A 19446-nucleotide genomic window follows, 5' to 3' on the forward strand; every position below is an offset into this window, starting at 1 on the left:
AAAAGATTAAACTAGCCAAACCCACCTCAGAGAATTGTAAACTGTGTTGGATAGGCCTGAATGCCCTCATAACTGTTGCCCTGGATGGAGCCACTGATTCAAGTGACCTGGCTGATCTTCTCTACATTGAATTCGGGAAAGGGTTTGAGTACAGGACGCAGCTCACCATTGGAATGAGAGACCTTGGGAGCCGACTGTCAAAGCTACTGGTAAGTTACTTAGACAAGTCTGGTGAGTTTAATTTTCTGTTTGTTTTGTATATAGTTTTAATATTCATGCTTACAAATTTGAACTAATTTTGTTCACTTGGGAGTGAAAAAAAGGCTTTTCTGAATTAGCGAACAGCCTAAATAAGGGTGTTTTGGGAAAAAAAAAAGTGACATGGTAGAGATATGTCAAAGCATGTTTAATTAATATGCTTGGCAAAAAAAGGAAGAAATTAATAGCCTGACAATCCTGTCCAAATTAAGTCAATGAATGTAAGCCCCTGAGGGAATCTGGGGTTACAGGGTGAAACCACTGCCCCCTCCGCCAGCTGGTTTTCACACCCCTTGTGGATCCTAAGTGTCCCAGCTCACCACAGTGAGTATAATCCTGGTGTTTAAGATGTGTATCTTCCCTGCAAATGGCTTGTAACAGAGAGCCAGTTGCAGTTGGAGTTCAACCAAAAAAAAAAAAAAAGGGCAACCTGCCCCAATGTTGGAGGAAAAACGAGCGACACAATGATGGACCTCCCCTTATGTTGTATTGTGTGTGTGATCTAAAGTTTTGTAAATGTCTCCACTGAGATGTTTGCCTTGTGAACTCTTTTTAGAACCTAACATCTATATGGATGCATCCCAGTCCTATTTCTTTCAGAAATGTACAAGGATTCAAACTAGAGTGGTGAAGGATTACCAGGTTATGTGGCATTACTTTCACCTTAATAACTGGCTAATAACCTGTAATTTGCTTATGATTTATAAGATCTAAAATCAGCACATTGAGACACTTTCCAATAACATGCTGGCTCCTGCTGTTTTTCACCTGTAGAATTTGCATGTATTTGCATTTCCATATTCTTGAATATGCAAGTTTTGTTGGAATTGCTTTCTACATGGGAAGACTGTTTCTTTTATAAAATGTCTGGGTTTTTTCTATTTTTTTCTGACTCTGAAATCTGTATTGGTAATTCATAGAGGAAGTTATTCTTCAAAACAAGCATGTCAGTGTTTAGCTATCACATCCATGCTATACTGTCAAATAAAACTTAATTTTAGAAATAGATCAATTTTAATGTTAGTAGTAAAAGATCTAATGCTGTAGGGTTTTAGTGATCTAAAGAAAATTGGTATTATCTAATAGAAAATCACAGAATCCGGTTTGCTATTTGATTTCATACATTTGAAGTTTTATTGGCTTTTCTGACATCTTCAGGGGAAAATTTTTTTCTAATGGCTGAAAAGGAATATTATATAATAAACACAAAATCACAATTGCTAAATGATTGTTATAACAAAAGATTTTCATTTTTCATCACACTAGAATTTTGATCGGAAACTTCTCAACAGAAAAATTGATTCTATTCCACTAAGGCCAAACATGGTGTTTACTACAAACTGAATTTTCCTAAAAATAAATCTTGTGAGTTAATTGTAAAAATGCAGTGGAATATGTCTGTTTTTCAGAGGATGACTAGGTTCAGGATAAAATTCACTGACATTTATCAATATGTAATATGGTTTCTCAGCCAGGGTATAAAGGGAATCTTCTCCCTATTCCCCAATCCTTCCAAATGTTTTGGAAACACTGGCTGTGTAACTGGTGTTTTTGAAATCCTGTCACATGCAAACTTTTCTGGAAGTGTTTACCATTGGACTTCATTCCAAACAGTATGACATCGGACACTGTCTAAATCCTCTAGCATACAAAGATTTCACAAAACAGGGAAAGGGAAAAACAGCATTCATTTTATTGAACAAAATATTGGGGGCAGAATTATAAGAGGTGATCAGCAACACCATGGTCACCATCCCAGCCAGGATGGGATGAGAACAGGAGATTACATTAATAAATGAGTATGCAATGAACTGGCCATGGCTACACTAATAGCATTCAGAATAGAATACAGAAATGTCTTTGAGGAAACAAGCCATAAAAGACTCTTAACAAGAGAGAACAAACAGGGTTGATGGAGGGAGGTGGGTGGGAGATGGGCTAGATGGGTGATAGGATTAAGGAGGGCACTGGTATGATGAGCTCTGGGTGTTGTATGTGAGTAATGAATCACTGAATTCTACTCCAGAAACCAATATTGCACTGTATGGTAATTACCTAAATTTTTTTTAATTACCTAAAATTTAAAGTAAAAAAATAAACCTCTTTGAGTTGATTCTGAAGTGTTCATACAGTGAAGAATGCAGACCACAGAAGGAAGGATAGCAGCTAAAGAATGTCACATGCACTCTCTCTGGAACACCGTCACTTTAATGGGGACCAGGTTTCTAAAAGATTTCTGTGGTTGAAGTCTGAATGACACCGTTGATCTCCTCTGTGTGATTTGGGAAGCAGTGCCACCCAATGTAATGTATTTCTTATGCTCCCCCAAGGTTAATGTTGCTGAAAGGACATGCTGCTGTTTGTTCTGCAAATGCATTGGAGGGGATGGCACAATGGGAGATCCTGGACCACCGGGGAAAAAGGTGATTTTAGTTAAGATTTATGACTCACTTTATTTGAATGTAGTGTATCTTTCAGATATGAGTTTAGGTAGAAATAGAGGATGATTTTAACTTCTAGACAGAGCCTCTGAGGTAACCATTTATTCTCCATGACAATTAGATAGTCCTGGCTTATTGTTGGCATTCTAAATTGGAGTCCTCTAAAAAAACTTTCTATACAAGTGTCAGGAGAAACAACTGCCGAGATCCTTGATTATCTAGTGTTCCAGCAGTGATGACAACAATGCAGAGAAATCAGCTGTGATCTCTGTTGACTAATGAAAACCTCCTGAATATCAATGTCATTTCAGTTTCCATTTTTAATGACTGCAGAGTCATTTAAATGAAGTAGAGAATATTTTGAGTAGTCTGTTGATAAGTAAATTAGGTCAGCACAACCTATCCTCACGAAAGATGTGGCAATGTTTCAATCAGCTTTAGCCAGACCAAAAATGTCACAGATAGATGCACAAAAATGCCAATCATAAAACAGTAACCAACAATAGATTCATGTATTTTCTAACCAAAAAAATTATATACTCTTATAAAAAATATGATTTGGGGCTTTAGGAAATGTTAAAATATGTAAAAACATACTATGGATGTGTTTAATAATTTCAATGCTCTTGTTTACATGTGTGCTTGATTTGTGAATAATTTGTAGATAGCATTATAACTCCCAAACTAGCATGTCTGTATCCTGAAGAAAATTTTCAGACTATTTCCTGAATGCTTCAATTTATGTAAGGGGAATGGTAGTTTTTTTTGAAAGCAGGACTCAGAAAGAATGAAAAGAAATGTGTGTGGTCTATTTTTCTATGTGTAGCATAAACCCAAAAATTTTTTTAATGAAAAGAGGATAATTCTAGTCTGTCAAAGGCAAATATAGCTGCATTCACTTGAATATTTGAGAAAAAAATATTCCAGCACTATATATAACCCCAGAGAGAGTTATGGACAGCATTATGATCCACACATGCACACACCCTTGAGTTATCTGGATACTGTTTCAAAACTACATTTATTTTTATGTGTATAAATACAACCTAAGTTGTGGAGGGAGGATTATTTTTTCCCCAAACTCCTATAATTCTACATAAAGTAAAACTATAGTTAAAGATTTTTGCTTAAGAATGCTAACACATTCTTCCTTTCCTTATTTTCAGGGATCCCCAGGTTTTAAAGGCAGTGAGGGCTATCTGGGAGAGGAAGGTGTTGCTGTAAGTCAAGGTTTTTTCACCTCTATTTATTCCTGAGAACATATCTTCAATTGGAAATTGTGTCAATTCAGAAGGAAATAAGAAATATCAGTCTAAGAATTCATGTGCAAAATCTGAGATCTTTTCTAATTCTCATCGGGCTTTGCTTCTGGTGGTCAATAATGGTTTATTAACCTACTGTCTCCTCTTTGGCTGTTCACCAACGCTGCACAATGAACTTAATGTGAAAGTTATTTTCTTCACCAGGGGACTCAAATCACTGCCATTTCCCCCTTCCTGATCCATTTTGCACAGGTAAACCAACTCCCCACATTGTTTATCAAGGACCTCTACTCTTTCTCACATCCATCCCTCCATCCATTTGTCCTATTCTTCCTTTCTTCCTTCCTTCCTTCCATCCATGCATTCATTTAACAATTATATTTCAAGCATTTTACTGTTTACCATATTATTTATTAAAGACCTCACTCATAAATGAACTTTTCCACTCACGTATTCATCTAACAAATCTATATTAAGGCAGTCTACCATGTTTTAGGCACAGTGCTAGACCCTAGAAAAATAAAGGAAAAAATGTGATTCCTATGTCAGGTGACTTCAGACTAGTGGAAAGGCAAACGAGACAATGATGTTTCTAGTTGCTATACACGAGGACTGTTCTAATGGTACAGTGAAGTCATTGTGACAAAGCATGGCCGACAGATACCTCAGCCTTGGTAGCAGTTGAGGCTTGGGAGAGGAAGGCTGCAAACAAGGGATAATGCTTGGCAGACATCCGAAGGACAAAAAGATACTTCTTCAGGCAGAGTTTGTGGGGAATAACCTATTACTAGAGAGAGAACAATGTGTTCAAGGGTATGTAACTGAGTCTGAGTGTGTGTGTATGCGTGCATGCGCGCGCGTGTGTGTGTGCATGAGTATAAAATGGCATTTAGCCAACATTGTTGGAAACTAGGACACAGTGAGGATGTTATCTGGCAAGCAAGACCCAGATTATTGCGAATCTTGAATATCCTATAGAAGATTTGGTGTCTTCCAGTTGATGGATAGTCATTGAACGATGTTAAGCACAGGAGTAAAAATGATGGGGGCATGGATATAGAAAGCATACTCCGGCAGTGGATAGATGCTAATAAGGCAGGGATTATAGGTAGAAGTCTTGCAATAGTAGGTGCAAGACAAAGGAGTCCTAATCTTACTTGGGAACAGTATGAATGGATGTTAAGAAGGTTGAATGTATGTAATAGTGACCTAGAGAGAGAAAAGCAAAGGATGACCTCTTTGTTTCCAGATCACAAAACTGCAGAGACTAGTGGGGTTACCAAGGCAAGGATTGTAGGAATGATATTTGGTGAAATAAAGAAATAAATAAAAAGGAAGATAGATCTTGAACTAGAAATCATGCCTAGATCTTGCCTAGATCATACCTAGAGCATCCTTCTCTAGTGCTCACCTATTCTTCATTATCTGTTCCCGAACTATCTCCTGAAATTTTGACAACGCATTTTAGCTGCCACTTGTTTGTGTCTGTTTTATTTAAATACCACCCCACCTAGGGCAGTATCCAGGTAGGACCCAAAGGGCTGTCACCGGAGTAGTTCTGATTTATTTCCATTCTCAGGTTTAATAAGCATGAATTCTGGATTGTAAACCACAGGCAGTTACACATTTTTTTTCCAACACAAAACTTGTAAAGTTTCTAGGACGGAATCCAGAGTGCAGTAGAAAAATCTCATCTGGGTGTGTGCTCTTTCTCAGGGAGACAGAGGAGCCAGTGGACCAATGGGAGAGCAAGGTACTAAGGGATGCTATGGCGCCAAAGGCCCTAAGGTAAGGGTTTAATAAGGCATCGTCAAGTCTTCCCAATGTTAATTCTACTTTCTTACACTAACCACTACTGTGCTTTCTGTTTCAGGGAAACAGGGGACTAAATGGACAGGAGGTATGGTACCAAACATATCCATTTATCTGCCCATCTGTTATCCAGAAATACTCTTATTTTTTGAAACTACTGACCAGTAGATCATACAAATGAAGTTTCTCTTGATCTTCCTTTATTGCCAGCCATTTGATTGTGCTTATTCTTTTATTGCAGACAATATGTATTATTTTTTCATAGTTTCTATTACTCAGTAATCTTTGTTATTACTCAGGACCAGGCTATATATGAAATATAAAACTAGACATTTGTTTGGTGTCTGATTTCTTTCCACATGAATGTAATACACTCTATTCTGATCACCTCTGTCTTTTCAGGGAGAAGTTGGAGAAAGCGGAATTGGTGGATTAAATGGAGAACCGGTAGAGACTTCTCTTTGTCCCAAAAAGGCCCTTCTGAGCTATTTCTCATTAAGAAAATGGAAATTGAGTTTATTCTTCTGTTTTTTAGGGTGACAGTGGTCTTCCTGGAGAAAAAGGAGAAAAGGGTAATGAAGGATCCCAGGTAGGGATTCATAAAGAGATAATATGAAAAATGTCCTGGCAATTAGAGGTGTAGATCAGCTACCCTAGGTGTATCAGTCAGCTAGTGTGACAAAATTGCTTTTTAACAATCAATCTTAAAACCTCAACTGCATGAAACAATAAACATTTATTTCTTTTGTGTCTGAGGTTTGCCGCCTAGATCCCTGGTCTAGGCTGAGTGTGGCTGACCTTGGCTCAGGTGTCTGTGGGTTGACTGGTGGCCTATTCCATGTCTTTTATCTTCCTCCTAGGAACAGGAAGCACTGTCTGGCTATGTTGGCTGTGACCTTTTCATGGCCATGGCAGATGCACAGGGGAGCAAGTAGAAACATGCTGGTCCCTTAAGGCCTAGACTTGGAACTCTCACAGTAACACTTCCATCTCTTTCTGTTGGCCAGATTAAGCCATGGTTAAATTCAGGGGTAGGGATTCTTGTCCCACCACAGCTGGAAAGTACTACAGAGTTACACAGTAAAGAGCACAGATACAGGAGTAAAGAATTAGGGCCATTAATGAAAAGGAGCTACCACACTAAGAATGGCAGTGGGGGTGTTGACAAGAGTCTAGTGCGAGGCAGCACATTGAAAAAGTGTGTGCCACTCATTCCCATCTAGAACAGACACCAATAGCAGTCATACTTCCATGATCCACTTTGTCTTGTCTTTGGAGTGTGAACAGCTGAGTCAGAAACTCAACTTCTAGCTGATACAATCACCTTGGATAAAATGGATAATGTCTCTGAATCTCAGCTGCTTCATTAAAAGAAAGATATAAACAATGCCGGGTTCATAAAGTAACTGTAAAAAGTAAGATAACAAATGTTTCTGGAACACAGACTTCATCACTATAGTAAATAATTGAGATCAGTCCTAAATTATTTCTATGATGCCTGAAACTATTTTTTGGTTGTCTCTCTTTCCACCTTAAGAATAACTCTAGTAGAAAAAATTTAATTAATAAAATCAGGGAGAAGATAAGCTCTTTGTTTTTACTAATGTGAATTCTTGTTTTCTCCTTCTTCTGATTCACATTCTCTCTAGGGAAGCCCAGGAAAGCGAGGAGTTTCTGGTGACCGAGGCTCAAAGGGGCAGCGAGGAGACCCCGTAAGTGCCGGGGCCGCGTGGGCTGTGAGTTAAACATGGCTTGGTTCCCATCAGCTTTGATAAGGAGAGAGCCCCACTTTCTGATACTACAATAGCAATCCTGAGTTTTAGATCATCAGAGGCAGAACTGTTGTAGAATTTTAAAAGCAGTCCCCTTGTGCTACATCCTCTTCGTATATGGAATGAGCATGGACAGTGAGAGGATCTTGCCCATCATTGGTGCATGTGGGTTTTTTTTTTTTTTTGAAAATTATACTCAGAATTGTTATCGTGCTTCAGAAACATGAAGGAATTCCAGTCCCCTCCATTCTCTTCCTCTGAGTACCACAAAATATGGACAGGATGGAAGAAACAAAGCCATCTCTTTTCTTCCATTCTCTAAGAATGAATCATGTATCACCCATGATACAAAGGTGTCTGCTCTCCTGGATACAATATGGCTGGAATATGCATGACCCCACCAGTGTAGAGGATATGCCAATTCCAGTGAAACATAAGTACTATAGGACTTCCATCACTCCACCCACACAAAAATAAATCTCCGAAACCTCAATGAATTAGGATTTAGGCTTATTGAACTCTTCTACTGAGATATAATTGACATAGAACATTGTGTAAACTTAAGGTGTTATAAGGTATTGACTTGATACATTTATATATTGCCATAGGATTATCACCATAGGATTAGCTAACTCCTGCATCATGTCACAGAATTATCATTTCTTTTATCTTTATCTTTTTTCTTATCATTTCTCTTTTTTGTGATGAGAACATTTAAGATCTAGTCTCTTAGCAACATTGAAGCGTATGATACAGTATTGTTGTCTGTAATCACTGTGCTGGGCATTCTCTCTAGAACTTAGTTTTGAAATATAACATCAGAAAAGTATACAAGTTACAAATGCACAACTTGATGAATATAAATGTACCTGTGTACTCACTACCCAGGTAAGGAAATAGAAACATCGCAGAAACTGCCCCCCCCCCGCCCCCCGCATATCTACTTCAATCATTACCAGACCCTGATAATCACTGTCTTAAAACCATAAATTAGTCTTACCTATGCCTGAACTTTAAGTAAGTAGAATCATATAGGATACACTCTTCTGGCTTCTTTTGCTCAAGTTTATGCTTGTGAGATTCATCCATGTTGTTGTGGTTAACAATAGTTCATTCAGTCTCATTGCTGAATAGTAATCCATTATGTAAGTATACCATGATTTATTTATCCATTCAATAGATACATGTCCCTATTTTTTATGGCATAATATGAAATAACTGCATTTCATGAGAAGGTCTGTTACGCCAGGGGCATCTCAGCTTTGAAACCAAATCTGTGTTTCCAGTACTAACCAGTCGGATGTGGGTTTTGAAAAACTGCTAAACTACCCAAGTAGGATTCATTGTATTAAATGGCCTTTGGGTCTGAAAAGCTTTTTTACCTCTTGCTTAAAATGTGTTTTCTTTGGATAAGATGCTTCCCACAGCCTCCCAACGTGTAGATCCCACCGTTTGAATAAACCTGTCTGTACACGCAAAAAAAAAAAAAAAAAAAAAACTCTTCACTCTTCTGGCTTCTTTTGCTCAAGTTTATGCTTGTGAGATTCATCCATGTTGTTGTGGTTAACAATAGTTCATTCAGTCTCATTGCTGAATAGTAATCCATTATGTAAGTATACCATGATTTATTTATCCATTCTACTGTTGATAGATTATTTTGGTTGTTCCCAGTTTTTGCTATTATAAATAGGGCTATTATGAACATTCTTGCACATGTCTTTTGGTGGGCTCTCATACACATTTCTGTTGGGTTTGTACTTTAAGAGTTGAATGAGTGTTTGATGATAATTTATGTGCCTATAATAAGCTTAAGCCTTTTTAAGCCAGTCTGCAAAAAACTTTCTAATTTACACTCCCACCAGCAATGTATAATAGCAGTGTACTACACATGCATCAGAATGGCTCAATTTTTAAAAAACTGACAAGAACAAGTGCTGGTAAGGGTGTAGGGCAACTGGGAAACTCACAGGACTTTGTATACTGGAGGAGGAATTATTAAAGATATGGATTGGGATACCTGGGTGGCTCAGTGGTTGAGTATCTGCTTTTGGCATGGGGCATGATTCTGGGGTCCTGAGATCAAGTCCCACATCAGGCTCCCAAGGGGGAGCCTGTTTCTCCCTCTGCCTGTGTCTCTGCTTCTCTCTCTCTCTCTCTCTCTCATATTCTCTCTCACTCATGAATAAATGAAATCTTTTAAAAATATATATATATAAATAAAGACAATGGATGTACCAGAGAAAGAATTTAGCTCAATATATTAAGAAATATAAGTGTTAGATATACATTGAAGATAACTATTTTAAAAGCAGAGGAATTTACACTTGAAGACAACATTGTCTTATTAGTGATGTCTTCTGATAATAGTCTGATGAACTGAGAGTTTTAAAACAACTTCAAAGTATCTTATTAGAAAGAAAAAAATATCCATAGATAAAAATAATAAATAGTAGTTCAAAAGACATTTTCAGTCATCTATATATTTATATGAGGGCCAAAAACTTACTTGGGATATTGCCAATTGCCATTCACTTTGATCAGAATACCCCCTAATTGTCTGCTAAATTGTATGAATACTTAACACTTTCAAAAGAATCTGAATAATGTAAGATGGTTTTATTTTTTTAATGTTCTATGATTTCAAGATGGCTGAAAATTCAGCCCACTAGAACTTCTGTGTTGTGCTGTTTGTCACAATACTAATTTTAGATAGTTTTTTAATGCATGATAATTCTTCCCACCCACTCTGGAGTATATATCTCAAAGACGACTCTCTGAGCCTTTTTACATGTAGTTTCTATGGGTTACTATTTTAGGAAAAATTTGGTAGAGTAGGATTGATTGAATAAATAGAACCCACACATGATCAGATTATTCATAGGAATGCGTACAAATGGCACAAATTCCTGAAAATCTGTACTTATTCAGACAGAACTTCTGATCACATGAAAGCTAGTTTGGCTGTTTGGAATTTCCCTTTTTTAAAAACCTCATAATCTCATGTGATACTGGGGAGAAAACCAGATTATTTGAGGTACAGTGTTTAGTAAGGTTCATCGTTCTAAAACATTATTAGAAGCCCATGTTTAATCATAAATTTGTGTTACATGATGCTCTTTTGTCCAGTTTCATTGAAAGAAATTGAAAGGCTGGACAGATCATATTCAAACTGACCAAACAACTAGGATGTTCTATTCTGTAGAATGTGCTGGTATAGGACTTTTTAAATGTCATCTCTTCAATTAAATAGTTTGGAGTTGGACCATAATAAATTGTTTATACATCCAGTGGAATAAAATTTTGGACTTTATATTACTTTCTCTTTCATTTTTTCACCAAAATATAATTCTCTAATATCGTGATTTAGGTATACTATGCTTAGAGAATTTAAACAGACAAATATTTAAACTTAAAGGTAAAATAGAAAATGTAGAAAATAATCTTTGGCTTTGGTATGTGGGGGAAAGAATCAATTTTTCACACCAATTCTGGTAATGTCAGTTATGAGTAAATTCTAAGCTCATCTTTTTCTGTCTGTTAGCCTGTAAACTCTGTAGGTGTAGAAAGTATTGGTTTAAAAATCTTTCTAAGTATCTGGAACAATGAAATGTCCCTGTTGGTGATCTCAAATTACTTATTGATTGATGAAGGTAATCTGGGCTGCTATCAGCCAAACAGCCCAGCAGCTGGCACTCAGCAGGACTGGATAATTCTTGTCCCCTCTCAATCTATTGGAGTGTTGGCTGAACTGACTGGCTCAATTGATTGTCCCAGCATCATGGTGATACTGCTCTATTGGTGGTCCTAACTACCCAAGATAGAAAACTTTCAGTCTGGCCTGCTAAGGATAATATCCCACAATAAGTTCTTGCTAGAATGTTGTATGAATATTGAAGGAAACTCAAGATTCCAGAATTTTCTGAAAATGGGAGGGGAAAAGTACCAGTGAACATATGGAGCTAGAAGGCTACCAGACACCCAAGAGGAGAAAGAGAGAATGGATGGTGAATATAGTCCTCAGTGCTGCTCAGTGTATTTATGTTCTTGTGGTAGAACCCATTACAAACGCTCGGTCTCTCCCAAAGCTAGAGGAGAGTAAAAGTCTACCAACCCTCAAGTATAAACTTGTCTAGGCCCCAAGAAAGAAAAGCAAACATTAAGAGAAAGAACAGCAGTAGCAAGAAGGGGTACCTCCAGACCCAGGACAAAAATTGTCATAAACACAAGCCATGTCACCCTTGATTCCCTTGGCTATGCCTCCTATGGTGAGCTCTTGCTTTCCCCCTACATACACATACACAGTCTCCACTATCTTCTGATAATGCAGAGCACAAGAGGAAAAGAAATCACCCCATTTGTAATTTTTACCTATCTATGCTTTTAAAGGGATTCCACTTCTTTGGCATGTATTTTTCGGGGGTGGGGGGTGAGGAGTGAATAAATGTGTTATATATGCAGTTACATTTTCAAGGAGAGATGTTCAAAATTTTTCTCTTTATTTTCTGTTTTATAGGGAGTTCCTGGATTTGACAATACCATAGAAGGACCTAAGGGCTTGAAAGGAGAACGTGGAAGACAAGTAATTATGTGGCAATTGAAAGTAAACTTGTAATGATGTGGCATACTTGATAGAGAAAAAACATTTTTAGGAGCAAAAATATCTTTTGCTCCTCCTTATCTTCTACTCTAGGATTCGAAAAACATTCTCTTGTTCTTCTGAATTTGGGGTGACTTGTTTCACCAAGCCCCTGCCCTTGAATGTAAGGGCTTCCATTTATGAATGCAAACATCTACACTCTAACTTAAAATGTAGGGCTAGCCAGTGGAAACAACAAGCCAGGGACACCTGGGTGGCTCAGCAGTTTGGCGCCTGCCTTCGGCCCAGAGCATGATCCTGGGGTCCCAGTATCAAGTCTCACGTCGGGCTCCCTGCACAGAGCCTGCTTCTCCCTCTGCCTCTTTCTCTGTGTCTCTCATGAATAAATAAATAAAATCTTTAAAAAAAAAAAAAAAAAAAAAAAAGAACAAACCAGTGAATTGTTGGCCTTCCCAGGATATAGAAGTAATATACCCTAAGACGGCATCATATTACTTGTAGTACATGATGAAAAGAAAAAGAGCTGATAGACCTATACAGCTCACATGCTCAAGGCAAGTCTCGTGGGATTAATCTCATGATCTCACAAGTCACAATTTGATCATCTTACCTTGTTTTTCAGAATTTTTAAAAGTAATTATCTGGAAAATGTGTTACTCTGGATCTTCTTGATGAGGAAGTTCCCTTGGTGACTTTACCAGGGGAAGAGGTCTGATATAGTAGAAAGAACTTTCCTTTTGGGGACAGACCCAGGTCCTATATCATGCTCTGTGCCTTACCAGCTCTGTGGCCTTGGGCCACTTTCTGTAAACCTCAATTTCCTCATCTGCAAAATAGGATAAGTAGCCTACTTTTGGAGGTTATGATGGGAATTCAGTGACTGACCTTGCCACATCATAAATCTTCAGTAAATGTCATCTTCCATTTTTACTATGGGGTAAATGTAAGTCTCACATGTTTTATTATAGATTCATAATTTTTTCCTTCATTTTCTATTTTGGGAGGACTTAGGAGTATTGTGATATTTTATTTACATGAGGGTGTTCATCTACACCCAAACAAAACAAGAAGTCCAAAGGTAGAAATCTAAACCAGTAGTAGCCATACCTGATATATGGAATGCTTCATTTATCCACTCTGCAGCAACACCGTGGGATAGTTTGATTTAGATACTCTATACTTACATTCAAAGACAAGTTAGATAGTGGCAATGAACAGATGAAGCCACGTCATTAACATTTAGTCCTATAGTTCCTCCTTACCCATGTAGACATATGGTTTATAACCAGTGGAAGTAATGCCACATTCCAAAGGGAGGATAACTCTAGTTGGTATATATCCATCCACCCTCCCACAGCACAAGCAGATGCTGAAGAGGAAATGTGTCAGTACTGTGTAATTACTGTCACCCATATGCTTTTTTTTTTCTTTCTTTCTTTTTTTTTTTTTTTTTTTGATAGGGTAGAAGAGGCTGGCCAGGCCCCCCTGGAACACCAGGCTCCAGAAGAAAGACAGTAAGAGCCCTTCTAGACAAGAAGACCCACTGCTCTGGTAGCCTATATTGTGATAAAAATGGCTGATTGTGGGGAGTGGGTGGAATTGTTCCACTGGGGCTCATTACCTTGGAGACACTTGGGATAATTCTGAGAACACAGCTTGCAAAGAACTTGAGGAAAGCCCCTGAAAAGCTGAGGCAGGAAGGTGCTGGCTGCAAGGAAAATTAGCAATCAGGAGAAAAGCCTGGGCAAAGAGAACAAAAAAGCAGCCAACTAGGGGAAGAGTGGTTAAAGTTTGGCCTTCTCACTAGGCTGTCATTGCCAGTGATGTCATTTTAAGTCCTAAACTCCTTTCCTGTGTTGAATTTTATGACTACTTAGGAAAGTCAGTCAGAGTATAAATCCTCTGTTCTTACTTCTATACTCTCTGCCTTGGAAAGAAGGTGTGTGTTCCAAAATACAAAAACATTTTCTTGGTGGAGTATAATAGCTGATTCTATGAACGCAGACAATACAATGCATGATAAATACAGTATGCTAAACTGGTTGTTATTTGTGCTCAATTTTAAAGCCCATGTGTATAGAACTAACTGAGGTATAGTCGATGTATAACATATTATTCAGGTGTATAACATCATTTGACATGTATATGTGGTTGTGAAATAATCACCACAGTAAGTCTAGTTAACATTCATCACTATGTGTAGTTACAAATTTTTCCTTGTACTGAAGACTTTAAGATCTACTCTCTTAGCAACTTTCAGATATATAATACAGTATTATATATATTATATATTATAATACATATATATATTATATACATTATAGCTGTACTATACATCTATACATGTATGTATACATTAGATGTAATGTATGCTGTACATTACATCCCTGTGACTTATTTTATGACTGAAAGTTTGTACCTTCTTACCCATTTTATCCATTTCATTTACCTACTACCTCTGGCATAATACCAATCTGTTCTCTGTGTCTAGGAGTCAAGTTTTTTAGTTATTTTGGGTTTTTTTGGTATTTTTAAGATTCCACATATTAGGGGCTCCGGAGTGGCTCAGGCGGTTAAGCACCTGCCTTCAGCTCAGGTCATGATTGCAAGGTCCTGGAATTGAGCCCCCATTGGGCTCTCTGCTTGGCAGAGAGTCTGCTTCTCCCTCTCCCATGGCCCCTCCCTCCCCAGCTTGTGCTCTCACTTGTTCTAAAATAAAATCTATTAAAAAAAAGTTCCATATATTAGCGAGATCATGTAGTATTTGTCTTTCTGTCTTTCTCTGACTTATTTCACTTAGTATAATGCCTTCAGGGTTCATCCATGTTGTCATAAGTGGCAAGATCTCCTTTTTTGGCTGAATAACATTCCATGATTAGATAGATAGATAGATAGATAGATAGATAGATCTCACACATTCCTTATCCATTCATCCATCAGTGGGCACTTAGGCTGCTTCCATGTCTTGGCTGTTGTGTAAGTAATGCTGCAATGAACACAGGGGTGCAGATATCTTTTTAAATTAGTGTTCACAATTCCTATGGATATATACTCAGAAGTGGAATTGCTGAATCATAACGTAGCTCTGTTTAATTTTTTGAGGAACCTCCATATTGTGGAAATACTAAGAATGAAATTAGATCACTTGCTTATGCAACCTTTGGGTTTGGGGGTCTTTTTATTTGTTGTATTTTTTCCAACAGGTACTTTTTAAAACAGATCCTTTGACTATTGGAAGAGCACAGAAATTATAAAAGAAAATTTTTATCTAATAAGAAGAAATAACTCTAATAAAAGACACTTAAATACCTGCATTGGGTTCAAAGTTAGACCTGTTTTTCCATTTTGTAGCATTTCCTTTCCATTCTTAGTTATCTAGCTTTCTCCAGCTTCTTCCACCTCTCTCCTCAATTATTTGTACTATTTACTGAGCACAAATAAAAACTAGTTTGATATATTGCATATATTATGCATCATATTTTCTGAGAAGTTCATAGAACCAGCTATTATACTTCATCAAGAAAATTGTTTTTGTAGCTTGGACCACCTCTTCTTTGGTAGGTAGAGAAAATGGAAATGAAAACAGAAGTTATATTTAAAATGTGCAGAATTTGGTTGCTGGGAAAGCATTTTATTGCCGCTGCTGTGTTAATGCACCTAAAGATAAAGCAACACATTTGTTATTCATTTCACTTTCTAGAAGGGTGTAGCCAGCTTACATACACTGGGAAAATATTTTGAACTTAAAGAATATCATCCAAGATTTCCTGGCATAGGAGATGTACTTTTATTGTTTTCTAGAGGCTATAGTCTCTCTTGAGGCTAACACAGCATCACTATGTATTACTTAAACTGCACAACTCCTGAGAAATATGTCCACATCTTGGGTTATAGATACAGAAGTGTCATTCAGAAGTAAAAGTAGGACTTTCAGCTAAAGATGGCAAAGTCAAGGTGTTTTTTATACTATTCCTTTTTGTGCAACTTACCAAAAACAACACAAATTTAAAAAAGATTAACAAAGAATGACCACAACTTCAAAACAGGCATTACGGCAAATATTGGGCAATTTTTTAAAAATCTAGATCCTAATGAGGGGAGGCTTTGGAAAGCTTATACATATACCTCAGACCTCAAACAGAGATCAGATTTCTCTAAAAGTAGCTTTCAGGTTTTGAGAAGATCGGAGAATATACACATAGAAACACTGTAGCAGAGGAGGCAGAAATCGTGGGAAACTAAAGAATATTTCATTTTTAATGTCTAAAACCAGCAGTCTGATCCATGAAGGCTGTAAAGATTGAAGAAACAGTAACTATTGCAGTATAGAGAAACTATGATTTAAGGGGCTTTATGTGAGTTCCATAAATCTCTTAAATGCCCAAATTTGAAGGGAGAGGTAGTGTGAGGTAAAAAAAAAAAAAAAAAAAAAAAAAAAAAAAAAAAAACTTCATGATGAGAAAGTGTTTGAGACAACATATCTATATCAAAACTACTGACCCAGGTCTAGCTACACTACATACAGTTATTCAGTAAATAGGTGGCCCTATTCAAAAGTGATTAATAATCAGAAATATTAGGAATCTTCATTATTAAATGATTATTAGGACCTATGCATAGACAGAAGAGCAAAACGATATGAGCAAAGGGCAAATAAACCCTCATTGGGAGAGGAATTATTCAAGACAAAGGCAGAATGACTCTGGCAAATAGTTCTCTAAAGTCTCAAAAAAAAAACCAAAAAAAAACAAAACAAAACAAAAAAAAAAAACTAAGACCATGCAATTACTCTAAAAAAAAAAAAAGTCTGAAGAAGTGAAGAAAGCAAGCTGGTAGTGTTTGGGGAGCAATAAACGTGTAGAATGGGTTACAAGCAACAAAAAACCTAGAATAAGTAAGACTGAAAATATAGGTGAGCATATAGTAACCAAGAAGCCACAAAAGCAGTGATAAAGGCAGACTATGGAGAGCCAGCAACTGTACAGTTTACATTACTAAGTTAAATAGGCTAATGTAGAAAATATTCAGAAGTGTAATAAAAAAAATGTAATAAAAATAATTTCTTGTAAAAAGGCTCAAAGGTGCAGGTAAAAAAGGCATACTCTGACTCAGGAAAAATTGACCCAAAAACATAACATTGAGCTACATCCTAGTGAAATTACCAAACTTATTATGTAAAGGAAAAATCTCGAAGAATTTCCAAGTAGATAATATAGAAAACCCAGTCTATTTTTAACCTTCTTCACTACAATCAGGGCCAAAAGCGGGAGAGCAGGAGAATAGCTGGAGTTCTGAGGGAAATCCAGGTGTCCAAGATTTTTATACCCATCCAAGTTATCCTTTGTGTATATAAATAATTAATATGATAAAGCCTTTGAAAATTCAGGCAATATAGCCCCCATTTATTTTGTTTTTCTACTAAATTCAAGTTAAATGTAATATTTTATTTTTAAAATAGATAAATACCATGATCCTTTCTTAACCAAAAGTACTGCTATTTAGAACTATCTATAAACCTGCATAAAAAGATGTTTAGAATCAAGATTATCAAATATTAGCAAGAGTTCTATCTATGTAGGATTTGGGATGACTTACATTTTGATTCTGTGTTTTCCTGCATTTGAATATTTAAAAATCAGTATGTATCATATTTATAATAATAGTAAAATCATTATCCTTTCAGAAGGAAGAAAAATTTATACCACTAACTGAAAAACTCTAAAATGTAACTAGATAGTAAGTATTGAGGACTCCCTGGTACAACAAGATTCTGCTGAACTGAGAAATGATTGGAGGATGGTGGTAGGGTGTGGCATGCAGGGAAATAAGAGCAGTTGACCAACTCTGGCTTTGATTCATTTGACAAACATTTAATGAACACTTACAGAATACCAGCAACTCTACTAGCTACTAGAGCCACAAAATCAAATAAGACATAGTCCTTACTTGCAAGGAACATAGAATCATGCTACAGATTCAAGGGATGGTGTATCAACCTATTATTGACATTGAATCAAGTAATTCTTTGTTATGGGAAGTTGTTTTGTGCATTGTAAGATGGTTAGTGTTATCCCTGGCCTCTAACCACCAGGTACCAAGCAGCAGCACCCTCAACTTGTGACAATGAAAACTGTCTCCAGACACTGCCAATTGTTCCCAGAGAAGAGGGGTTGCTAAACCACCCTCTTGCAGTTTGAAACTCCTGTTATAGAAGGGGATGGATTTGTAGGGATAGCAAACTGTAACTGGTGCCCTGCCAGCAGTCTGTAATGGATTCGATTGTGGTGGTGGAGAGAGTAGGATCAGGACCAGAAAGCCACAGCACTGGGGCAAGAGGTGGGAATGGGAGATTGGTTCTTTCTGAGCCAAACTTTACTGAGAATTATTTTTTTTAATAATAAATTTATTTTTTACTGGTGTTCAATTTGCCAAAATACAGAATAACACCCAGTGCTCATCCCGTCAAGTGCCCCCCTCAGTGCCTGTCACCCATTCACCCATTCACCCCCACCCCCCCCGCCCTCCTCCCCTTCCACCACCCCTAGTTCGTTTAGAACAGATTCTTGTGCCATGGATAATGAGAAGCAACTGGCTTTCAATCCTATTCAGTCTACAGAGCTGTTAGTTATGCTTTGCCCTTTTCATCTCTCTTGGCACTACTTTAAGGGGTGGCTTTAAGTCCCCACCCGCCCCAGGCAGTCAGTCATCATTGTAAATAAGTGTTTGCCATTAAGAGTCAGTATTAATGTGATGTTTTACCATTAAGAATGTCCTGTTTTCTTCCCTGGGGGATTGCATCTCAAATCAGTCGATATCTATCTGGGAAAGTGGGTCCTGGTAAACAGCCAGAAAGCCAGGCTATGAGGGATCAACAAGACTGGGTATCTTGTTCTGAATCTTCTTACTCTCAGGATGCCTTTGGGGATGTTTTCTTTCTTGATGTGCTCATTAGCATTTCCTTTCACAGATGAGTTAGGCTGTCTGGATGTGTTACCAGAAAACTGCAAGCCTATGGGCAAACCATGAAGACATTTGGGGATTTAATCTTCCCCGTCTAAAACATTAAAAATTGTAAAGCAAAATTGTAAAATTTTCACCCCCATTTCCTTGTTTGCTTTCAGTCTTACACACGTACTCAAGGTATCTCAAACTCATAGCTTCCAGTTAAAGTTTAAATCCCAAATAGCCATTAATGAAAGTGCTAGATGATAACTTCTAGAATCACGAATGGTGGATTTGAAGTCTGTCTTATGCAAATTTGCATGAATGGTGGTACTCCTCTGTTAGGCTTATAAACTCTTGCC

The 19446-nt window shown here is 37.3% G+C and overlaps 1 protein-coding gene across 1 annotated transcript in view; it reads left to right on the forward strand.

Moving 5' to 3' along the window:
* Positions 1-19446, forward strand: part of COL6A6 (collagen type VI alpha 6 chain) — a 138472-nt gene that overhangs the window by 55967 nt on the left and 63059 nt on the right. Inside the window, exons 11-20 of the mRNA XM_041734086.1 lie at positions 55-209; positions 2589-2681; positions 3866-3919; positions 5678-5749; positions 5835-5861; positions 6176-6220; positions 6309-6362; positions 7423-7485; positions 12059-12124; positions 13603-13656. Coding sequence (XP_041590020.1) covers positions 55-209; positions 2589-2681; positions 3866-3919; positions 5678-5749; positions 5835-5861; positions 6176-6220; positions 6309-6362; positions 7423-7485; positions 12059-12124; positions 13603-13656 — 683 coding nt within the window. The remainder of the gene's footprint in view (positions 1-54; positions 210-2588; positions 2682-3865; positions 3920-5677; positions 5750-5834; positions 5862-6175; positions 6221-6308; positions 6363-7422; positions 7486-12058; positions 12125-13602; positions 13657-19446) is intronic.

This window comes from Vulpes lagopus, chromosome 19 (genome assembly GCF_018345385.1).
Source record: "Vulpes lagopus strain Blue_001 chromosome 19, ASM1834538v1, whole genome shotgun sequence".
Classification (NCBI taxonomy): Eukaryota; Metazoa; Chordata; class Mammalia; order Carnivora; family Canidae; genus Vulpes; species Vulpes lagopus.